Source organism: Cebus imitator, unplaced genomic scaffold (assembly GCF_001604975.1).
Source record: "Cebus imitator isolate Cc_AM_T3 unplaced genomic scaffold, Cebus_imitator-1.0 Scaffold6, whole genome shotgun sequence".
NCBI lineage: Eukaryota > Metazoa > Chordata > Mammalia > Primates > Cebidae > Cebus > Cebus imitator.
The window spans coordinates 12,567,533-12,593,014 of NW_016107321.1; the positions used below are offsets into that span (position 1 = coordinate 12,567,533).

Below are 25,482 nucleotides of genomic sequence, written 5' to 3' on the forward strand. Positions count from 1 at the left end.
TTACTCTTGTTGCTCAGGCTGGAGTGCAATGGCATGATCTCGGCTCTCCACAACCTCTGCCTCCTGGATTCAAGTGATTCTCCTGCCTCAGCCTCCTGAGTAGCTGGGACTACAGGCATGCACCACCATGCCCAGCTAATTTTGTATTTTTAGTAGAGTTAGGATTTCCCCATGTTGGCCAGGCTGGTGTCGAACTCCCGACCTCAGGTGATCCGCCTGCCTCAGCCTCCCAAAGTGCTGGGATTACAGACATGAGCCACCACACCTCGCCACTTTGTACTTTTAAGCCCACTTCATTAACCTCTTTTTATTTTTTTAAGCCTAGTTTCTGGTGTTTTCTAGAATAAGCTTTTATTTTAAACATTACTCTCTTAATAATCTCATCCATTCCCATGGTGTTAGATAATTCTCAAACATCTGTCTCCTGCCTGGGGAAAGATATGCGAAGTGGATATCTGTATCTAAGTGATACAGACCAAACTAAACACTTTTCTGATAGAGATAAATAAATATGAGGAAAAACTATCTTAGATGTTTTGTATTAAGATAATTATCTCAGAGTGTGTGTGTGTGTGTGTGTGTGTGTGTGTGTGTGTGTGCGTGCATGCACGCATATGCACACACATGTGAGATAGATATGGGTATTGATATAGATACAGATAAATTTCAGTTTCTAGGACCTGATTACCTGGAATCAAATTGAGATCTCTCACGTTCTAACAGTATAATCTTGGGTAATTTTCATTACCTCTTAGTGTCTCAGTTTCCTCATCTATAAAATGGGGATAATGATTATATCTATCTCATAAGTTCCTTATGAGGATTAAATGAGTTAATGCATATGAAACACTCATTTAATACAATTCTTAAGCTGTTTTATTAAAAGTATCAACCCCTTGTGACTTAAAAAAAATATATATATATCAGTTACTCTTTTAAGTGTTTCCACTTAGAACTGAGTAGTGAAGGGCATAAATTTCAAAGTTGATACATTTTACATTTTAAATCTTTTTTATTTAGTTTTAGTTTGTTTATGGTACCTGAAACCGTGATAAAGTTCTTAGATGGTAATATTTTCCCATCAATTGAATATATATTCCATCATTCTAGATATTATGAAATTATAAGCAATGTTTGTCTTTCCAAAAGGTTGGACAATTACAGACACTGTTGAAATCAGTGCTTGACCAATGGAGCAATCACAAAGCAGCTTTTGACGAAATAAACAGTTACCTCATGGAGGCCAGATATTCTCTTTCCCGATTCCGTCTGCTCACTGGCTCCTTAGAAGCTGTGCAAGTTCAGGTAGACAATCTTCAGGTGAGGAAGTAATTTAACACATCCTTAATCTTCTTTGTAATTTGAGAAAACTGAAAAATGAGCAAATGGAAACAGCATCCCGAAACATTGCCATATGTTGTTTACATTTAATTATTTTTTAAGATCTTTAAAATTAATTTTATCTGCATTATTGTAACTTTAGCAAACTTGCCTGTGTGTGCCACATTCTGGATTAGCTGGTATATAACTGAATGGTTTTCAAGATCTTGTTGTAAAAAATATTCACAATGTATTTTATGCAATGATTTTATGCCCAACTCAAACTCTTTGATTCATTGTCACTGCCTTTTGTTTTCTTCTTGTCCTGCATCTCCAAACATGTTCTAAGGTATGTTCAAATGAAAACAAAGAGAAAAGGGGAAAAAGTGGTAAATGTTTAGACCATTCAGTTGCTTCCATTCAGTATACAATCAGTGGCCTATCCAGCGTGTCCACAGAATCTTCCTTTCTAGCACTTACTGCTTGGTTTCCTGTGGGTCGTTTGTCATTGTGTTCATCTAGAATGATATCCCATAGCACTCTCTCCTGTCTCAGGTCACGGCCCTCAAATTGCTGCTGTCCCCACTCCCCTGTGCACTGGGCCACCCTCACCTGTCACTGCTCTTTCTTCTTGGCTAAAGAACACAGACTGTGGGATGGGCAGGGCAGGCCCCTAAGGGATGAGAGGCCAACAAGAGACCAGCATGTGCCCTGCTAATATCTAGTCCACCTCCCTGGCCGGCCAATCAAAGCTTCTGTATTGCTGACCACAGACACAGACATTCATTCATTCATTCATTCATTCATTCATTCATTTTTGAGACAGAGTCTCACTCTGTCACCCAGGCTAGAGTGTAATGGCAAGATCTTGACTCACTGCAACCTCTACCTCTCGTATTTAAGCGATTCTCTGCCTCAGCCTCCCTAGTAGCTGGGTTTACAGGTGTGTGCCACCATGCCCGGCTAATTTTTGTATTTTTAGTAGAGATGGGGTTTCACCATCTTGGCCACACTGGTCTTGAACTCCTGACCTCTTGATCCACCCACCACGGCCTCTCAAAGCACAGGCATGAGCCAACGCGCCTGGCTGACTTTCTTAAGGAAATATCTTTTTTACAGGGGGGTGAGAAAGAGGAAGGACACAATTTCTCTATATAATTCCTTAACTCTTGAATTGTTACAGATACTAAGGATGACTAAAACTTCTTTTGAGAATAGTAAATTTAAAAGCCCCTCTTACAACTTTGAGGAGATTAGAAGTGCTTTTTAATTTAACATGTGTTATATTTAATACTTGCAAAAGCTGTTTTAAGACCTGAAAGGATTAAGAATCTTTTCCTTGATTATTTTCATTTGAAGGTATCCGATATTGGTGTTAAATAGTACTCAATTTTTGTATCCTACTTCATCTGTGGAGTTTTATGAAGAACTGAGTCTATTACCTCAGCACTATTTCCAAAAAAACAACTTTCTTTCAGTTCCCTTACTGGTCCTTGGTAGAAGACTTATTTAGATAGGCTTGGTAGAAAATGCCAAACCTGTCTGATAGATATTCTTTACTTTAAGCAGTCTTGACATATACAATGTATTCAATGCATTATTATTAATTATAGTCTCCATTCTGCACAGTGGATCACTAAAGCTTATCCCCCCTGTCTAACTGAAACTGTGTACCTTTTGATCAACGTCTTTCTTTTCCCCATCTAATCCTTTATCTCATGCTCTGAAAACTACCATTCTACTCTCTACTTCTATGAGTTCAACTTTGCTAGACAAAAATGGATAAGTATGTGAGGTAATGATATGTTAATTAACTTAATTCATTTCACAATGTAAACATATATCAAAACATTACATCATACCCTACAAGTACATACAATTATTATTTGTCCATTAAAAATCTTTTGTTTTTAATTAAAACTAATTCTAGACAAGGAAGAACACTCAGAGATAAAACTTGGCAAAGCTGTGCCTTGTTAGAGTCTTCATCATTGGGAGTTTGTGGCAGAAGCACTCTATTTTATTACATACTAGGTATTACATGCTAGGGTATTACATACTAGTATTACATACTAGGCTATTACATACCTAGTATCACATACGAGGTATGTAATAAAATAGATCTGGCTTTGGCTTTGAATATCAGAGTATCAAAGAGATCCACAGTTTGGCAGATAGCGCATTACATACGCCATTGCTGTGGCTTCCTACCAGATGATGGACAAGGGCACCCTACGTGAGCTTTTCCAGCAGAATCCAAATACCAGTAGAAGAAGGCTTCATTGCTAAGAACCTCTTCTGATAGCCAAAATAACAAAATCCTAAAAAAGAGAATAAATGATGATTTAAAGAAAGCTGTAAAGCACTGATGCTAAGTCATGCCTGGTCTGTATATATATATATATATATATATATATATATATATATATGTACATATTTAGGAAATCATATACACATTCATTTTAAACTTGCTTATTACAATTCAGATCTCTCATGTCTTTGTCTTTTGTGGGTCTCTTTTTGGGCAGAATCTTCAAGATGATCTAGAGAAACAGGAGACGAGCTTACAGAAATTCGGCTCTATCACCAACCAACTATTAAAAGAATGTCAGCCACCTGTGACAGAAACTCTTACCAATACACTGAAAGAAGTCACCATGAGGTATGGTGTGTGTTAACTTCACCCAACTATTTATATCACAGCCTTCTTATTAATAGTGATATAAATAAAACTTAGTGACATTTTGAATTTGAGCTACATAGGTTCTATTCCTTTAAAGTTTACATTCACAACATGAATTTAAGGATAAATAAATGTAGTCAAGAGATTTAGAAAGAATTAGAACTGCTGTTCTTTTTTTTTTTTTGTAAGTAGTTTCAAAATACAATTTTTTTATATACTTTAAGTTCTGGGGTACATGTGCAGCTCTTTCAGGACTGTTACATAGGTATACACATGCCATGGTGGTTTGCTGCCTCCATCCCCTCTTCACCTACATTAGGCATTTCTCCTAATGTTATCCCTCCCCAACCTCCCCACCCCCTCCTATCACTCCTTTAGCCCCCTCACCCAAAAATAGACCCCAGTGTGTGATGTTCCCCTCCCTGTGTCCATGTGTTCTCATTGTTCAACACCCATTTATGAGTTTCCAGGTTCATCCACATCCCTGCAAAGGACATGAACTCATCCTTTTTTATGGCTGCATAGTATTCCATGATGTATATGTGCCACATTTTCTTTAACCAGTCTACCATTGACGGGCATTTGGGTTGGTTCCAAGTCTTTGCTATTGTAAACAGTGCTGCCATGAACATACATGTGCATGTGTCATTATAATAGAACGATTTATGATCATTCCTGTTTCTGCTTTCCATCCTGTCCTTTGATGACAAACCCAAAGATTGCCATCATCCTCATTACCTACCTTGAAACTGTGACTATGAAACATTCATTTTTCTTATGATAACTAGAAATGAATACGTCTATGTTCACATGAACTAGGATCATGAAAAATAAAATAGCAAATATCAACATTTGGTGAGAGGTGGTCATCTGCTTATGAGTGTTGGTTATTATCTCCAGATGGAATAACTTGCTGGAGGAGATTGCTGAGCAGCTATACTCCAGCAAGGCCCTACTTCAGCTTTGGCAAAGATACAAGGACTACTCCAAACAGTGCTCTTCAACGGTTCAGCAGCAGGAGGATAGAACCAATGAGCTCTTGAAGGCAGCCACAAACAAGGACATCGCCGATGATGAGGTTGCTACATGGATTCAAGATTGCAACGTACGTTCAGGAGCTATCTCGTTTTCCTGACGTGCCCTTCTTAGACTGCCGAAGTTTAGCTTTTGGTCTGTGTAAGCTTTGGTATGTCTCTCTATGTGAGACAGTCATCCAAAAATAATTGCCTTGGCATCAAAGAGCCTGCCTGATTTTCAGAACACAGGTGCACATGCATCAGATTAAGAGGTTTCTTCCCATTGTTCATTTTTTTAAATGAGTTGTTTTCCCATTTCTCTTAGTGGAATTTAGTCAGTGTGAAAGTTCTAGGGGATGGTCAATTTAAGACATAATCATATGGGGAATAATGTTCTATGTGTTGTCCATTTACATTCATTATCTCCTATGTAAGCATCTGCACAATAGTTTTTTCTAAGATATTAATGGAAGAAAGAAGTCTTTCTCTGCTGATTTACTGGTATACTTCTTTTTATACCTTTTTAATAATTCTGTTTTTCACTATAGCTGCCAATAACCTACTCAAGGGTTTAAGAAACAGCTCTTCTCTTGTTTCAACCATTAGATGGCTCTTACTATTTGTCCTTATTTGTCTTTATTTTTATGAGCTTGTTATAAGGATATTTTTATAAACTTTTCCAAATCAGTTTATTAGAATTAGGCGAGCTACAAAAACTTTGTAAATAAAAGTTTGATCTATTCTAATACCTTCAACCTGAACAATCACTTTAAAGCTAGAGATGGATTTTTTGTTGCTTTTTATTGTTGTTGTTGTTGAGACAAGAGTCTGGCCCTGTTGCCCAGGCTGGAGTGCAATGGGGTGATCTTGGCTCACTGCAACCCCCACCTCCTGGATTCAAGTGATTCTCAGGCCTCAGCCTCCTGGGTAGCTGGGATTAGAGGCACCTGCCACCATGCCTGGTTAATTTTTTATTTTTAGCAGAGACGGGATTTCACCATATTGGTCAGGCTGATCTCGAACTCCTGACCTCATGATCCGCCTCCCAAAGTGCTGGGATTACAGGCATGAGCCACTGTGCCTGCCTGAGATGGATATTTTAAAATAAAGATAATATGGTGCTTTTTTCATCCACATAATTTATATATACAAGAGTTGTCATTTTCAATACTCCTGAACTGAAATACACCTTGTCTGTTATCTGTATCAAGCTTAGGAGCCCTTTGTTTTCCTTTCTCTCACAGAAGTCTCTGTCGAGGCGTAGCAGGACTGGGTGGGCACCAGCAACAGGTAGAAGAAGGAGTCACCTGTTATCTTTTAATGATGGGATAGAAAGCAGAAATAGGGAATTTCCAATGGCTTGTGTTTTTTAACCTGTAAGAGGGTTCCACAAAGTGGAGGCTAAGAGATGCCTTGGAAAAGAATGGGAATTCAGACTACTCTTACCCCCTGCTCCCCAAAATCATCACTGGGTTCTGTATCCTACTGAGATAGGAGGTTGTTGTAGTTGCAATAATGTGACCACACATATGGAAGATACCACTGACAAATTCCTGGTGTGTATAATAATAATAGAAAAAGGAAAAATAAAACATTTTGTTTTCAATTTGATATAAATTACATAAAGAGGTAGGAAAAAAAGTGCCAAAATATTTCCAGTTATTGGCTTTACTCTTGGATCGTGTTTTTTTTCACTTGTTTATGCATGTTTTTCTGCATTTCCCCAAGGTCCTATAATGAGCCTATATAGCTTTTACTAACAGAAGACTAATCACATATATAGCTATATGTTATATGTATATTATATATATTTGAAATATTAATATGCGTATATAGCCTTTTTAAAAATTGGATTCAATACTTGATCATTTTTCCGCAGGTGAACGTTATGTAGCATAATAATTTGATCAGCAGGAATTGTATATTTCTAGATGTGTAGCCCTTTGTCGATTGCTGTTTATGATAAGGAGTATAAATGTGCTTCACAGTGGGCTTATTTTCACCTTTTTAGGACCTCCTCAAAGGACTAGGCACAGTTAAAGATTCCCTCTTCGTTCTGCATGAGCTGGGAGAGCAACTCAAGCAGCAAGTGGATGCTTCAGCGGCATCAGCCATTCAATCGGACCAGCTCTCTTTGAGTCAACACTTGTGTGCCCTAGAGCAGGCTCTCTGCAAACAACAGACCTCGTTACAGGTACAGAGCTCCTATTCAGTATCTTCTGTAAATTGGGTGTTCTCTAATATCTGGGTGCAAACACAGGAAAAGAATTCCTTGTTGTTGCAGCAATGCCTCATTCAAGACTAAAATAATAAGTAAACAAGCTTGAAAGTTCTGATGGGGTGATGAAGGTGGAAGTTTTACACTGTTCTCTACAAAGTAATTTTAAAATCAATTTAAGATGCAAGCCCCTGAACCAATGCCTACCTCTGTGGTCTGTTAGACTAATAAGCACTAAGCAACTTTAATATGAATATTCATGTTTTTATAACTTAGACTTTGACAAGAATCAGATTTTTTTAGATCCATTGTTTGATCATATATTTAAAGGATAATTTTACTTGTTATTAACTAATGGTGCATAGAAATAATTCTAGTTTTTAGAAAAATTACATAAAGAAGGTTTAAATTGTTAAAGCCTGGGATTACAGGCATTATTTTTAGGAATGATGTCTTGAAAATGGCAATTTGATACAAGAATATGAAAAATAATTTTAACATTCACTTCCCCTTTTAGTAGACTTTATTCAAATATTGATTTTTTTAACTAAAATACCAATTTCTTAATTTCTTTTGTGAAAAAAAAAAGGCTGGAGTTCTTGATTATGAAACCTTTGCCAAGAGTTTAGAAGCTTTGGAGGCCTGGATAGTGGAAGCTGAAGAAATACTACAAGGGCAGGACCCTAGCCACTCATCTGACCTCTCCACCATCCAGGAGAGGATGGAAGAACTTAAGGTAAGTGTGTTTAAATCTCAGTCCCAGATTTTTTACCATCTGTCTTCAAAATCTCTTTTTTATTTTGAGATGGAGTCTCATTCTGTTTCCCAGGCTGGAGTGCAGTGATGCAATCTTGGCTCACTGCAACCTCCACTTTCTGGGTTCAAGCGATTCTCCTCAGCCTCCCAAGTACCTGGGATTATAGATGCATGCCACCATGCCTGGCTAATTTTTGTATTTTTAGGAGAGATGAGTTTTCACCATGTTGGCCAGGCTGGTCTTGAACTGATCACCTGACCTCAGGTGATTTACCTGCCTTGGCCTCCCAAAGTACTGGGATTATAGGCATGAGCAACCACACCCAGCCCTATTTTCAAAATTTAAGAGAAACTCAAAACTGATGTAGACCCACTCTTTCTTTCGAGTGAGCTCCCAGTGAGACTTTCTCTGGCAAACAGTGGACTGTGTGCTGGCTGTGTTCACAGGCTGATTTCCCAGCTCACTCCTGGAAACCACCTCACTCCTCCTTCTTTCCACTGCTGGTCCCTCTCCATGTTCCTGTGACCAGTCCATCACCTCCCTATTAACTTTTGAACCTCTCATCTCTGTTTCTAACATCTACTCCTAGCTCAAGCTACTCCTATCTCTCTGGGACACTACAGCGGCCTCCCACACATCCATATCAACCCACCCAACCTCCCCTCCCCCGGCTGTCAGAATGATTTCTTTCTTTTTTTTAGAGTTTTACTTAATTAGCTTGATTTAATCATTCTACATTATATGAAAACATCATATACTCTGTAAATATATATGATTATAATTTGTTCATCAAAAGTAATTTAATAATTTTTAAAAATAAAAAACAAAGGGTTTTACTTAATTGTGAATGTTTTTTTTTTTTTTTTGAGACAGAGTCTTGCTCTGTTGCCCAGGCTGGAGTGCAGTGACATGATCTCATCTCACTGCAACCTCTGCCTCCCAGTTTGAAGCAATTCTGCTGCCTCTGCCTCCCGAGTAGCTGGGACTACAGGCGCCCACCACCACGCCCAGCTAATTTTTGTGTTTTCAGTAGAGATGAGGTTTCACTATATTGGCCAAGCTGATCTCGAACTCCTGACCTTGTGATTCACCTGCCTTGGCCTCCCAAAGTGCTGGGATTACAGGCATAAACCACCACGCCGGCCAGTTGTGAATGATTTTAAATGTTCAATAAAGTAAGAAAAATAATACAACAGACGTGAACATTTTATCATATTATTCCCTTGGTTAAAATCTTCAAGGGTTCCTGCTGCTCTTAGGGAAAAGACCATGTGGCTTATCAGGGCAGCATGCTGTTTTTACCTTTCCTGAGGATCTCATTCTGTTGCACCGCTGCCCATCTCCCCCTCCAGCCAGTCGGGTGCCACTGTGCTTCCCAATGTCTGTGCATGAGACATTTTCTCTCTCTGGATTTTTTTCTTGTCCTCATCAGCTTATTCCTCATTAAAAAAAGTAAAGTCCTGGTCATTTTGTTCAATGTCACTCTCTTAGGAAAGTCTCCACTGTCTGTCCAGGGCCAGGCTCCCCAGTGACACATTTTCAGAGCACTCTATGGTTTTTCTTCTATCACGTCATTTAATTACATTCCTGTGAGTAGGGGACTATTGTCACACTTGTGACTACTGGAATGGTATCTTACTCCCTGAAAGTGCCATGAGGGGAAGGACTGTGTCATGTCAATTTTGTTCATTGCTGATGTCTACCCATGGACAATATGCCATTTTTAGTTATATTTTAGTTTCAATACTTGAGATTTATTCTTTCTTCAGAAAGCATGATCTTTTGCAGAGCATGCAAAGAGAAGACACACACATAGCCAAAGATGGCCTGACATTTTCTCTTTCCTATAATCAATTTCCTAGATGGAGATAAGAATGCCCATGAGAAAACCAGAACCAACAACTTGGTCCTGTGTTTGAAGGGAGGGGAGAGATCTGAAAGAATAGATTGCTGTTTTGGTTGAGCCTCACCCTCACCAGTTCTGGGGTGGGGCGTGAGGGACCTAAAACTACTCTTAAGGCAAAGTGTGGTCACGTCAGAGCTCAAGTGAAATTGTATTTCCTTTGGCAGGAACCCAACAAGGTTTGTTTACCCTGTTCTTCCATGTACTAGCTGGGTGGCCTGGAGAAATTTACTTAGTTTCTGTGCCTCCCTTTCCTCCCTTGTGAAGAGGGAAGAGCAGCATGACTTATGTGATTGTTTTGTGGGTAAAATGAGTTATTGCTTGCAAAGCTCTTAACAATGCTTGATTCATAGTAAATGCTCAATAAATGTTAGCTATCACTGTTATAACTTTTATTTGTTGTGAATAATAAAGGAGGATATTAGCATGAACAAATTAAACATAAATGGTAAGAAGTAAGGCCTTTTATTTATCAGCATAATTTTCATCCTTTGTCAGTCCTATCAAGAATTACACATGAATAAATAAATCAAATAAGTAATATAACATATGTAATGTAATTACATATGAGTAAATAAATCAAGTAAATAGTATATATAATATAATACATGTAAATATATGTAACAAAAATCGAGTAATATATGTAAATCAACTAAATAATACGCTTGTGTGTATAATCCATACAAGTAAATAATGTAACGTGTCAAGGAAAAATATAATGCATGTAAATAGTCAATAAAGGATAATGAGTAGCTTCAGTAGCAATAGCAGCAGCAGTAGTTCAGACTGAATAGGAGATTTGCCTTTTCGCTATTTGTACCTGTAGATATCGTAAGTATGTGGCCTCGAAATGCAGAGGCCACTAGACCAAAGACCAGCTTCTTCCTGAAATCAGAAATTCACTGTGCACTTTGAAAAAGCTTTGCCTTTTTTGACCATGGTGCTAAGCCTACTTTTAAATCCTGCTTCTAGGGACTGATGTTAAAATTCAGCAGCATGGCTCCAGATTTAGACCGTCTAAATGAGCTTGGATATAGGTTACCCTTGAATGATAAGGAAATCAAAAGGATGCAGAATCTGAACCGCCATTGGTCTCTGATCTCCTCTCAGACGACAGAAAGATTCAGGTAGAGTAAACAAGAGATGTCTTTGTTGCTCCAATTGTCTTAGTCTGGTTTGTGCTGCTATATCAAAATACCACAGAATGCGTAATTTATAAAGAACAGAAATGTATAACAGGCGCACAATTCTGGATACTGGGAAGTCCACAGTCAAGGTGCTAGCAGATTCAGTTGTCTGGTGAGGGATGCTCTCTGCTTTCAAGATGGCACCTTTCTGCTACCTTCAGGAGTGGAGGGGTACACACAGTGGAAGGTAGAAGGGCAACAGTACTGAATGCTGTGTGAATCCTTTTTTTGTTTTGTTTTGTTATACTTTAAGTTCTGGGGTACATGTGCAGATCTTGTAGGATTGTTGAATAGGTATACACATGCCGTGGTGGTTTGCTGCATCCATCCCCCTGTCACTCACATTAGATATTTCTCCTAATGTTATCCCTCCCCATTCCCCCCCACCTCTTGTTATCCCTCCCCTAGCTCCCCCACCCCACAACAGGCCACAGTGTGTGATGTTCCCCTTTTTGTGTCCATGTGTTCTGATTGTTCAACACCTACTTATGAGGATAAGCTGTGTTTGGTTTTCTGTTCTTGTGTCAGTTTGCTAGAATGATGGTTTCCAGCTTCATCCATGTCCCTGCAAAGGACATGAACTCATCCTTTTTTATGACTACATAGTATTCCATGGTGTATATGTGCCGCATTTTCTTTATCCAGTCCATCATTGATGGGCATTTGGGTTGGTTCCAAGTCTTTGCTATTATAAACAGTGCCGAAATGAACATTTGTGTGCATGTGTCTTTATAATAGAAATTTATAATCCTTTGGGTATATACCTAGTAATGAGATTGCTGGGGCAATTGGTATTTCTGTATCTAATTAAACTTAAGAGTTTCTGCACAGCAAAATAACCAATCATTAGAGTGAACCGGCAACCAACAGAATGTGAAAAAATTTTCGCAATCTACCCATCTGACAAAGGACTAACAACCAGAATCTACAAAGAACTTAAACAAATTTACAAGAAGAAAACAACCCCATCAAAAAGTGGGCAAAGGATATGAACAGACACTTCTCAAAAGAAGAAATGTATACAGCCAACAAACATGTGAAAAATGCCCATCATCACTGGTCATTAGAGAAATGCAAATCAAAACCACATTGAAATACCATCTCATGCCAGTTAGAATGGCAATCATTAAAAAATCTGGAGGCAACAGATGCTGGAGAGGATGTGGAGAAATAGGAACACTTTTACACCGTTGGTGGGAGTGTAAATTAGTTCAGCCATTGTGAAAGACAGTGTGGTGATTCCTCAAGGATCGTGAATCCTCTTTTATAAGACCCTTAATCCCAGTCACAAAGGCAGGGTCCTCCTGGCCTAATCACTTTGTGAAGGCTCCACCTCACAATACTACCAACACTCACCATTACGTTTCAACATCTGAATTCTGGAAGGGACGCATTCAAGCCGTAGCACCAGTGTGTCAATAGAATATAAGTGCATGATTTGTGTATATATATAAATTCTGATCTTTCCCATAGCACTGACAAAATTTGAACTGAAAGTGGTAAATTCAAATTGTAATTTCTCATGTTTAATGTAATAAATAGTGCTTTAATCAGAAAACTCTTTTAAGTAAGAGCATCTAAGAATATATTAAAGGATGCACATAACTTTTATCATTTTTAAAAAGGTACATTTTGAACTTTCACATTTTTCCATTTTCTTTCTTTTTTTTTTTAAGATGGAGTTTCACTCTTGTCACTCAGGCTGAAGTACAAAGGTGCAGTCTCGCCTCACTGCAACCTCTGTCTCCCGGGTTCAAGCGATTCTCGTGTCTCAGCTCCCCCAACTAGCTGGGATTACAGGCACACACCATCACACCTGGATAATTTTTGTATTTTTAGTAGAAACGGGGTTTCACCATTTGACCAGGCTGGTCTCAAACTCCTGACCTCAGGTGATCTGCCAACCTTGGCCTCTCAAAGTGCTGGGATTACAGGCATGAACCACTGCACCTGGCCTCTTTTGTCTTTTTTAAAAGAATTTTACTGCCTAACATGAAAGCTTTTTGGTGGTCCAGTTAGAATTGAGCACAGAGATTATTTAATCTAGTTTTATATACTAGAAATATGAGAATAAGCGGCAAAATAACCACTGTTCCTTGACCTTTGTTCTTTTAGCAAGTTACAGTCATTTTTGCTACAACATCAGACTTTCTTGGAAAAATGTGAAACATGGATGGAATTCCTACTTCAAACAGAACAAAAGTTAGCAGTAGAGATTTCAGGAAATTATCAGCATCTTTTGGAACAGCAGAGAGCACATGAGGTAAGTTATGTCAGTAGATTTGGGGGTAATAAGAAATTTTTAGGCTTTTGGAAGATGCTACAAAATGCTATGTGAAAGAATTAAAATCAGGCCCTTTGCACTGAGTATCCAAATGCATGCATCATTTTGCCTTATTTCTTAAGCTTGAGGTTTTGATAACTTAATTATGACAATGTGGTCCTCTTGGCTGCTCCGTGGCTGGTTATAAGCACATGTCAACCTTCAGTTCCTCGTAAAGTATAATGCCAAAATTGTGATTAAAGTCTCCTTACTTGAAGCAGGCAAAGTTGGTGGAAAGCATATAGATAGGCAGTTTTCAAATTGGGTTAGAGACAACTTTAATATTGTCAAGGTCAATTGCTTAAGAGACTATGCTTTGATCAAAAGTCTTTAAAATTTTTGTGTTCTTCAAAAAGCATATGTAAATTTTATACCAGGAATTCAAGCTATCATATGTTTCCAGGTATACCTCTTGATTAAATTGCATTCTAATTATTTCTCAAGAAACAGAGAGTGGAAAGAACTATATACAAAAAGAAAATTCATTAATTTGCCCACTCTTAGCCCTTAGCTAGGAGTGGAATTACTTTATTATGCAATTACTTTATTTAACTCAATGTAACTCTATATGTTAACTCTATGTTAACTGTTTTCCAAAGCAGCTTCACCATTTTACATTCCCATAAGCAATGTCTTAGGGTTCCAATTTCTTTACACCCTCACCGACATTTGTTATTTTTTCTTTTAGTCATCCTTGTGGGTGTGAGATGCAATCTCATTGTAGTTTTTTTTTTTCTATTATTTCATCATTGGTCAACTCAATAAAACTGGATTTAAAAATACCTTAGATGTCTTTAAATTCTATATTTTAAAAATTTTGAATTAAGCTTTTCTTTCCTCTTAAGTAAGACCTATCTCTCCATGTGCATATAATTCATAAACACACATACCAACTTAGTTACACCAATAAATAGCAATATAAGAACTAAGAGTGAGCAAATTAATTTTTATAGTATTTACACACTTTACAACCATTACCACAATCAATTTTATCTTGAGATAAATGAAAATACGTGTCCACACAAAATCTTGTATAGGTACATTGTTTATAGGAGCATTAGTCATAATAGTCAAAACATGGAAACAACTGAAATGTCCATCAACTGATAAATGGGTAAATAAAATGTGATGTCCATGTAATAGAATACTAGTCACAATAAAAAGGAGTAAGGTACTGATATATGCTGCAATATGTATGAACCTTGGAAACATTATGCGAAGGGGAAGAAACCAGTCACAGAAGACCACAGATTGCAAAATTCCATTTATATGAAATGTCCAGAATAAGTAATCCATAGGGACATAAAATAGATTAGTGGTTGCTGAAGGCTGGGGGATTGGGAGGAAATGGGGAAATGATTGCTAAATGAGGATAGAGTTTCTTTTTGGGGTGATGAAAATTCTAAAATTGACCATGGTAATGGTTGTAAAGTCTGTAAATATAATAAACGTTCCTAAATTGAACATTTTAAATGAATGAATGGTGTGGTATGTGAATTGTTGCTCAATAAAGCTGTTTAAAAAACAAATAATTCAAAGGACCTTCTGTTGAGTTTTGAAAATAGTGAAACAACTTTATTAACCTAATTAAATTTTAGAAACAATGAGTTTGAAAAGACCAGAAAAAAAAAAAAAAAAAAAAAAAAAAACTGGGCTATTGTTTTTTCTTTGACTTCTTTAAAGGTCCTAAGCTATCCTCTGTCTTGAATATGGACCATATTTTAGACACAAAATAAACCAGAAAACAAATTGTGTATTAACTTACTTTATTAGGGGTTTTCGAAAGAAAGAAGAGAAATATAATTCTACTTTTAGTCATCTAGTTTTAGTAAACCAAACACTGAACTTTATCTTTGAGTACATCTTAATTGATGATTTAAAAATAAATTATTCCTAAACTGTAGGATTTCACACATTTTCTGATTCAGCTGGAGGCCACTTTCATGGTCTCACTAAAACTAGACTATTTGGAAAGTTATCAGAGAACCGGTCACTAAAATTAGGAACTCTAAAGTATGTTCTCCTTTTTTTTAAATTATAGTTGTTTCAAGCCGAGATGTTCAGTCGTCAGCAGATTTTACACTCAATCATTATTGATGGGCAGCGTCTTCTAGAACAAGGTCAAGTTGATGACAGGTAGGCTCTTTGATAAATTATTATAAAGAAAGGTTCCAGTAAATTAGTCATTTTCTTTTTAATGAGCAGATTAGAGGGCATATATCCAATCTTCCTGAGGCAATTGAACTGCAGTGGAGCCTCAGTAATTGGAGGAGAAGCTTGTCTCAATCTCTGAAATAACTGAGTATTGAATCTTTTTAGAGAACTGCTATTATATTATATGAAGGGCATAGAGTAATTGGAAATCACCTAGCCAACCTTCACTAGTCATCTGTAGGGAATGGAATTAATGAATAGATCAGCATGAACCATATCAGTGACCTATCAATGGTTTGTAAACAGATGCATCTAATATTCTCATGCAATTACAGAATTATTTTTTGTAAAAGAAGCATAGTGATCACTAGCCCATCTCACTTACTTATAGATGAAAAACCTGAAATCCACAAATATGAACTGATTTGACCAAGGTCACAGAACTAAATAGCAACAGAATCAGGCCTGGAGCCTGTGTCTGGTTTTCAGTCAGTACTGGATCATGCCAGCGAGCTTTCTCATGCCATGAGAATTCCTCTGTGTTTGAAAATGGTTTGCTACCTTAAATCAGTTTACATGCCACCTGAAATCTTTCTTCCTCTTCATTCAATAGCAAATTATTCCTTTATTAAAAATGCAGAGGTAAAAATTTGGCTTCTCCCCAGATTTATGGCATGTGAATTGACAGTTTCATATGATATTTACATTTCCTAGAAACAATATTTACTTTATCTCCTTTACTTTCCATGGTGATATTTGGAGTATTAGTCTCATGTGTTTTGTTACATATGTACACTTTTCTCATATTTAGGAACCAGTAGTTGTGACTACAGTTAACTTGATGTTTTTTCAAAAAATAGAAAATAAATTACTTTTATTGAGAGTTTTGTCTTTAATGTTGTAGAAGCAATTTCAGTTTTAAGCGGATATTTCTTTGGAAGTACATGAAAGATTTTTATGGTTAAGCTTGGAACAACAAAATGTGATATCATATTTATTCTATTCTAAGTAAGCCAAACTTAAATGTGAGCTTTCCTGAGAATTTAAGGCCTTGAAAATAAAACAAATTCAAATACAATTAACTTTTATCTTTTGCTTTATCATTTCTTAGCCAGCTTTATAACAGTATTATAAATATTTAAGTCATTAAGTAAAATAAAAATTAAATACATGCAAGCCAGCATCGATTAAATTTTAAATAAAACATTTAGGGAAAATATACCAAAGCAATAAAAATGGGAGGTTAGACTTGAGGATAAAGAATTTTGAAAGTTGAAGGGAAAAAATATCAGATTAGAACCTACTGACAATAAGACGACCCCAGATTACAAGTGTATTGTGTTCTGAAAGTTAATTTATGAGTTATATTTTTTAGAGCGTCAAGTTTAGCACAGGGAACGATGTCATGTTTTAAGTAATTCTTCATGCTGGCAGGTAGTTTGGGACAGCTTGGTTGTACCAAGAGACGGTGGGGAACCCTAAGAGGTCTTGGGTAGTTACCTGCTAGGGAAAGCAACACTGTACGGTATTCCCAAGTCCTGGAGCTGTACATTTTCTGAAATGACAGATGCTTGTAACTTTTAGGGTGGCATCATGAGCCTAATTCATCACATTTGAACATTTGAATGCTACTGCAATTGATTACACACATCAGAATTTCCTTTCAAAAACAGAAGTCATCATCAAAATCTAAGTAGCTATCATACGGACCTTTTTTTTTCTTTTTTGAGACGGAGTCTTAAACTTTCACCCAGGCTGGAATGAAGTGGCCCTATCTTGGCTCACTGCAACCTTTGCCTCCTGGGTAGCTGGGATTATAGGCATGCACCACCATGCCCGGCAATTTTTGTATTTTTAATAGAGACAGAATTTCACCCTCTCTATTAAAAGTACAAAAGGAAGTGTACTACCTCCCTATGAGTGGTCCTGAACTCCTGACCTCAGGTGATCCATCACCTCAACCTCCCAGGGTGCTGGGATTACAGATGTGAGCCACCACACCTGGCCCATATGGATTTGTTTTTTAAAATGGGAGGACATACGAAATTTTTTGCGGGCCTTTATATAGTATATTTTATTTTTAATACTCATTTTGTTAATGTTGACTGTATATTGTTCATGTTTTGTTTAAGTTGAGTCATTAAATACGTTTTTAGGACTAGCAGCATATTTCATTACAAAATCAAAGTTTATAGTGTTTCTGGATAATAGGAAGTTTCAAGAAGACCCAAGTCCAGAATAGTAAGTCTAATTCAAAGTTGATGCTACCCTCTAGAGAAGAAGATAGCATATCTGAGGAAGAAAAGCAATACTATTATAATAGATAAATGCAGGCATTTAGTATTTAGTATTAAAGTGCAACATTACTTGCACTTTATGTGTGAATAACACTGTAATCTACATAAAAACTCATTCTGTTTGATGCGGGACAAACCCTTACTAGCCAGTTCTAGAGCCACAAGTTAAACATTAAATAAAACTTAATAAAGAACTACCTATATATTTTTAAAGCTAGAAAACAGGAACATATTAGAAGATCTGAGATTCTTTAGCCTGAACTTGAGAAATCTTAAGTAAAATTTATTATTTCTAAATATATTAATGACATTTATACAGACTATGATAATTTGTTTTCATCTTTCTAAGAATGAAGTGAAGTCAGTCTACAATGTAGAAGGAATAATTTAGATGAAAGTGTGAAATGATTTGCTAAAGGTTGGGGCTGTTTATTGTGAGGGAATACAGAGAGAGTTTATGGAGTACAGTTTTTAAAAATCTTTCTAAATTACATAATTTTATTCAAGTGACTTATGATTCTAACTGGCAACAAAGGTTCTACATAAGCCTTGTTCCACACGTTTTCCTGCTGTGTGGCCCGCAAGACACCATCACCATCACGGGCTGCACACGTTGCTGTGGGGTTGCTCAAGATTTGCAGCTCTTCCCATTGCATCTGCAGGTGTCCACTCCTCCCCTGTCATGCTGTCAGGGAGAGAGGGAAGGACGATGACCTCACTGTAGATTTGTCTTCAACCTATGCTGAGACATGAAAACATTCACCATTTGCAAACACAGGTAGTTTAATTTTAAACATTAATTGCAATAAACCCAGTAACCCAATAGTAGATCACAGCATAATATTTGAAAACCGCCACCCTAGATTAGAGTTGTCGACAATGTATACACTGGCTGATTATGTAACTGCATCCAAGATGAAAGTGTTTTTTACCACATAATTCTTCACTAGAGATGAATTCAACCTCAAATTGACACTCCTCAGTAATCAGTGGCAAGGAGTGATTCGCAGGGCCCAGCAGAGGCGGGGGATCATTGACAGCCAGATTCGCCAGTGGCAACGCTACAGGGAGATGGCAGAAAAGCTTCGTAAATGGTTGGTTGAAGTGTCCTACCTCCCCATGAGTGGTCTCGGAAGTGTTCCTATACCACTGCAACAAGCAAGGACCCTCTTTGATGAAGTGCAGGTAAGAAGCAAAACAGCGTTCTCATGCCTCTTAGATATTTCCACCGCTCACTTTTACCTTAGCCTCGGTTTTGCAAAAGGACTCTAGAGTGACATTGCAACTGGGACAAACATTGTTCTCAAATGTCAACAGAAACATACAAAATGATTCAATTACGATGCCCGTATCGAATGCTGAAATGATAGTAAGCCCCAGCCTCTCACAAAGGCTCTTTACACTTCACACACTATGGCCTCCCACAGCTCACTAAATCCTAGCAGGGATGAAAAGCTAAGGGCAAAGAAAGGAAAACTTCATGTTGCTTGCATACATTTTATTCTTGAGCAATTTAAACATGAAGCTTAAGTACTCCAAAGAAGGCAGGAAGCCCTGTCCTGTTTGAGTTCTTTGTTCATTTCCAGGTTGCCCCTTACCTTCGGGCTGCTAGCACCTTAGACAGTTACCTCCTGTCATTCTAGTCAGTCCTTCCCGGAGTATCCAGTGGGCTCCTCTTCCTTTAAAGTCATTGTTCTTTAGTTCCTTTCTCCTTCACATTTCTCTGGGAGCCCTCATTCACAGACATGACTTCAACTGCCCCCTACCAGCAGAGAAGGGGCATATTGGTATCTGTGGTCCTATTTACCTGCTGAACTTTTTTTTTTTGAGATGGAGTCTCACTCTGTCACTCACTCTATCACTCTATTGGAGTGCAGTAGTGCGATCTCGGTTTACCACAACCTCTGCCTCCCGGGTTCAAGCGATTCTCCTGCCTCAGCCTCCCAAGTAGATGGGATTATAGGCATGCACCACCACACCCAGCTAATTTTTGTATTTTTGTTGGTCAAGCTGGTCTCGAACTCCTGACTTTGTGATCCACCCTCTTCAGCCTCCCAAAGTGCTGGGATTACAAGTGTGAGCCACTGTGCCCGGCCAGCCTGCTGAACTTTTGACTCACGTATCCAACCACATTTTGGATTTATGTCTGTTTGCATCACAGATGCCTTGTACCCTGTGGGTCCCAGCAGAACCTGTGATCTCAGGACCAACTATTCTCCTTTTTCCATCACACATCCAGGAAGTGTCAGTGGCATAGGAACCCTAGAATCATTTAAGAGCTATACTTCTCCTTGTCTATCACCCTCTTATCTAATCTCTCCAAATCTACACCCCTGCTGCCACTGCCTTAGTTAGGTGCTCATGATTTCTAGCCCAGATAGACAATAGTTTCCTAATCTGTCTTAGTATATCCAACACATACCCTTCTTCCATTCTACTTTTACTTGATTGCTGAGTGCTTTTATTAAAACTTCAATCCAAACATCAACATTCTTTGTTAACCCCAGTCACTTTTAGTATAAAAAACAAATTTCATCACGCCTGTAATCCCAGCACTTTGGGAGGCTGAGGCGGGTGGATCACAAGGTCAGGAGTTCAAGACCAGTGTGGCTAACATGGTGAAACCCCATCTCTACTAAAAATACAAGAATTAGCCAAGCGTGGTGGTCCTTGCCTGTAGTCCCCAGCTACTCTCAAGGCTGAGGCAGAATTGCCTGAACCTGGGAGGCAGAGGTTGCAGTGAGCCAAGATCGCACCACAGCATTCCAGCCTGGGCCACGGAGCGAAATTTGCTCTGTCAAAAAAAAAAGAAGAAGAAAGAAAAACCAAATTTCTGCAAGATGTTGCCTGGCCTCACTCCTACCACTGTCTCCCATGCGTTCCACACTCTAGCCACTGAAAACTGTATTCAGTTTTCTGAATTTATCATATTTTTCTCATGAAGTGAATGTGCCCATCCTCATTTCTCTGTGAGAAGGTGTCCTCTCTTCCACTTTTGAACATACTCATTTCACCGCACCAGGTCCTTCTTAGAACCTGGTGAAGTTCATTCAGCCTTGACTGCTTTGAGGAAGCCTCCCTGCCTCTTGATGAGCCCCCTACTGGGTCAGGTCTTCCTCTGTATTCCTGCTCATCCATCTTAGAGAGGGGTTGTCTTATTGCATCAATTGTATTTACCTTGGGGACAGAAACTAAGCCTGTCTCCCTTGTATTCTCACTCATTTATTCACCAGTGCCTCCATGCACAAAGCACCACCACAGTAAATGGTAGCCGGATGAAGGAGGGCATGCTATCTATGTATGCTTAAAGTTAATGCCATTTAAAAATTCTTATAGGAAGGAAACAATGAAGGAAAGAATCAGAAAATAAAAAGCTATGGTTTTTTTCAGTTCAAAGAAAAGGTTTTCCTGCGGCAGCAAGGCAGCTACATCCTGACTGTGGAGGCTGGCAAGCAACTCCTTCTCTCGGCGGACAGTGGAGCTGAGGCTGCTTTGCAGGCCGAACTCACTGAGATCCAAGAGAAATGGAAATCAGCCAGCATGCGGCTGGAGGAACAGAAGAAAAAACTAGCCTTCTTGTTGAAAGTAAGTTCAGTTAGAAAAAAAGAACCAAAACTACTTTTAATCATTGTACTACTTCCTCCCATTGTTATTCTGCAAATCAAATAATACAAATATCATCAAATAATACCCTGCAGTATTTTATCCTCTGTGTTTTATTTAAGACTTTGTCTTATCTTGAGCAAACTGGAAAAGTTTCCCAATTTTCAGCATTTCATTTTTCAGAAAAATCTCCCAACAAAGTAAAGCCTAATAAGACTGTCTAAGCTGTGAATTCTGATTAATGGCCAGTGCGAAGGCTTAGCCATGTGATGACTTTATAAATCCATACAGAAATTCAAAGGGCAGGTTCCACTCCCTAATCTGAGACTCTAAAGTGGTTTTCAAGATTGATATCTCTTCTTTTATGGAAGGGAAAAACCAACCCGGAAAGATACTCTTGATTTATCTTAGCTGACCTAAGCAAGTTGCCACAAGCTAAAGTCTCCAGGAGGTGGATTAAGCCCTTAGTTGGATGCAGATACTCATTTCACCGCACCAGGCCCTTCTTAACCTGGTGTTCATTCAGCCTTGACTGCTTTGAGGAAGCCTCTCTACCTCTTAATGCGCCCCCTGCTGGATCACACAGTAAGTTTTGGAAAACGTAGATTTATCTGGACCTCCCACAATATACTTTTTTCTCTCACTGTCCAATTGCATAATTAAATGAGCAGTTTAAAAAGGACAGGGGCTCTAAAATAAGATAATCGCAAGTTAAAATCATAGTAAACCAAGTGACATGTTAACTTAGCCTATCTAAGCCTCAGGTTTCCTCATCTGTAGAGTGGGTATATAATTTCACCTTGTCCATGTGGCCATTGTGAGAATTTAATGAAATAATGATAGTGAATCATGTGGTACCTTACCTGGCTCATAGTGAGCACTAAATGAATGATAGTAATTACTATGGCTAGTGGTACAATGATCTTTAAAAGTAAAGGCAGCTAAATGCTATGGTCCTATATATGTTGATAATCACCAACACTTGAATGATGGTATCTAATAAATTTAGCCTGTCACATGTTTGGATCAAAGATAATGACTCTAAAGTTAGTATAACAGATTTTGCTTTTTTTAATGCTTAAAGTGTGCATCCCCATTGGATTTATTCTTTGGAATTTTATTTAATAATATGTTGGCTTCTGTGAAGGAAGCAATCCATCAAAAATGCCGCTGAACAGCTATAAAGAACTATTATTTACACATAGCACAATTCATCGGTAATGTAATATGATGGGTTCTTTTTCTTCCTTTTACTTTTAGGAAGGGATTTAAAACATTGTAACTCATCCTGTAGAGAACATGTTAATAATTTCTTTTTAAATTTGTGTTGTGATTTTTGGAGATGTTTCCAAGACTTAATAAGGCATGATGTGTAAGCCATTCCATTTGCCTTTCTTATCTGTCCGTTTGTTGGTGTATAAAGCATCCACTTTAGAAGATATTTGCAGGCCCATGACATTAACTTATTTCCTTATAATTCATGTCATAAAAGGACTTGGTTATAGATTCAGAATCTAAGTCATCCTTGGAAGGAGGAATTCCTCTTCTCTTCTTGTTAAAGTTTATTTTATTTTGACTCTTCACACTACATCCTGTTTCCGTAAGAAGGAATTTATGAATCTAAATTTCAATGTTTCAATAGCCTCATTTTAGTGTATTTTTTACCACAGCTTTAATACTTATCTATATATAGCTTTTAATACTCTTAGTAAGTATGCCAAAAATAGGCATTATAATTCCATGCCCTCTATGTTCACCTTCTTCACTATCGTCTCTTAATTTTGTTCTGAAAAATAAGAAGCTGATTTTTGTTTGTTTGTTTTTTGAGAGAGTCTTACTCTTTTACCCAGGCTGGAGTGTTGTGGTGCAATCTTGGCTCACTGCTGCCTCCACCTCCTGGGTTCAAGTGATTCTTGTGCATCAGCCTCTCAAGTAGCTGGGATTACAGGCATGCACCACCACACCTAGCTAATTTTTTATTTTTAGTAGAGGTGAGTTTTTGCCATGTTGGCCAGGCTGGTCTTGAACTCCTGGCCTCAAGTGATCTGCCCACCTCAGCCTCCCAAAGTGCTGGGATTACAGGTGTGAGCCACGGTGCCTGTCATGAACTTATCTCTTTTAGATCAGTAAACTTTTATCAATTGCATGCTGATAGATTTCAGGGTGTTTGATAGTTTTATTGAGAATGTTGTTTAAGCAGAAAGAAAATCTTTTTGTCTACCCTCACTATGGTTAGCATTGATGAGCTAACTGTAGCCTGGGGACACAAAGATATTTTAAAATAAAGGAGGATTTAAACAAATCTGTCCCTGATGGACAAATATTTTTTTAATGATTTTTTTTTCTGGTAACTGGGAAGAGGGAATGTGGTTATGCACTCTAAGAAGTTCCATGAAGGAATTTTAAAGAGAAATGAGACTCGTGTCAAACTCTCAGTTCATTTTTTGATAAAGACATATTGAGTAAGGAGACACTTTACTCAACACTGCTTCCAGAAATTAGTTGTGCTAATAACACCAACAGGATGTCATGCTAATAACACCAATGGGCTATTATGCTAAAACTAAGATGTCAGAAGTAGAAAGAATCCAGGTAAGAAAAGACTGTTGATAATGAGAGAGATTTTATGAAGGAAGATGGAATGTGATTTGACTCCATAGTGACTACTAAAAAGGATTCTAACCATGATTCTAGTTGTCTGGCTTTGGAATTCTGTCGTTCATGGTGTAGGGAGTGGCCACTGGGGAGATGCGTGGGTAGCAGGAAGGCCTGGATTGGACAGGATGACAAATGGACAGTGTTGAACAAAACAGAGACTTGGTTAGTTGAATTTAATTTTCGCTGGCACTAAGACACCGGATTTGAGATAATGTGTAGATAAAGTGCTATTAAAAAAATCAAGCTCCACTGTGGTTTCTGTCCTTTAAAAAAATTCCACTCTTTTATAAAAAAAAACATGTGTCTGATTTTTTAAAATTAGTTAATAATTGAAATATGAAGAGTAAAAAATGAAATTTCCCTTATCCTACCATCCAAATTCTCCTATCTTCTTTTGTGTGTGTGTGTGTATTAAGACAGAGTCTTACTCTGTCACCCAGGCTGGAGTGCTGTGGTGCAGTCTTGGCTCACTGCTGCCTCCACCTCCTGGGTTCAAGCAATTCTTGTGTGTCAGCCTCTCAAGTAGCTGAGATTACAGGCATGTACCACCACACCTAATTGTTTAACCATTGTTAAACCAGTTTGCTGTGTAATCTTTCAAAACATAACCACACAATAGGTGTTTTCTTTTGTCAGTACATAGAGATCTACCTGATTCTCCACTGCCAACCTCTACCACCTGCCCTGCCATATTCTGCTCCAGAGCACTTACCACTGCTTGGCATAGTAGATATAGATTTCTTAAATTATGCATTATCTCTCTTGTTCTACATCTTCATTTATATGGGTTTTTAATGTGTTACACATTTAATCCTTTGCTACATACGTTTCAGAATTAACAAGCCAGTCAAAAATGCCATGCTTTTGTAGTGCGTGTTGCTCTTTCTGTAAGAGATTCCATATCCTCTTTTTTTTAATCCCTTGTAGTACATTTAGAAGAAAGTAGACATTGGGTGCAATTATGGATGGGGTTAAGAAAGAGACAAGGTACTGAGATTATAGTCCTACCTCTGCAGATAGATTTGGATTTAGATAACATTTTTGGGTACCCATAATATTTTGGTCATTGTGCTTGATGCCTTGATACCCATTGCTTCCTTTGGCCTCCAATAAACGTAGAGAGTTTGTATTTTTTCTATTTTCAAGGAGAAAATGGAAAGAGAGCATTATGTGCTTAAAGCCACACAGATAAGTAACAGAGTCAGTTTTGAACTCAGCTGTTCTGATGGCAATGGCATGCTGCCTCCCCTGGCAATGGCTGTGGGTGTACCTTCATATTGTTCATCAGTGTAACTTTCTTTTTTTTGTTTTTTGAGATGGAGTCTTGCTCTCTCACCCAGGTTGGAGTGCAGTGGCATGATCT

The 25,482-nt window shown here is 38.0% G+C and overlaps 1 protein-coding gene across 18 annotated transcripts in view; it reads left to right on the forward strand.

Annotated features, from left to right (window-relative positions):
- SYNE1 (spectrin repeat containing nuclear envelope protein 1) overlaps positions 1 to 25,482 on the forward strand; it is a 529,474-nt gene that overhangs the window by 425,429 nt on the left and 78,563 nt on the right. For all 18 annotated transcript variants that reach the window (XM_017537464.2, XM_037742153.1, XM_037742143.1 and 15 more), the window contains 10 exons: positions 1,150 to 1,320; positions 3,849 to 3,982; positions 4,904 to 5,108; positions 7,031 to 7,213; positions 7,827 to 7,973; positions 10,870 to 11,024; positions 13,200 to 13,347; positions 15,449 to 15,543; positions 18,809 to 19,043; positions 21,249 to 21,443. In XM_017537464.2, coding sequence (XP_017392953.1) covers positions 1,150 to 1,320; positions 3,849 to 3,982; positions 4,904 to 5,108; positions 7,031 to 7,213; positions 7,827 to 7,973; positions 10,870 to 11,024; positions 13,200 to 13,347; positions 15,449 to 15,543; positions 18,809 to 19,043; positions 21,249 to 21,443 — 1,668 coding nt within the window. The remainder of the gene's footprint in view (positions 1 to 1,149; positions 1,321 to 3,848; positions 3,983 to 4,903; positions 5,109 to 7,030; positions 7,214 to 7,826; positions 7,974 to 10,869; positions 11,025 to 13,199; positions 13,348 to 15,448; positions 15,544 to 18,808; positions 19,044 to 21,248; positions 21,444 to 25,482) is intronic.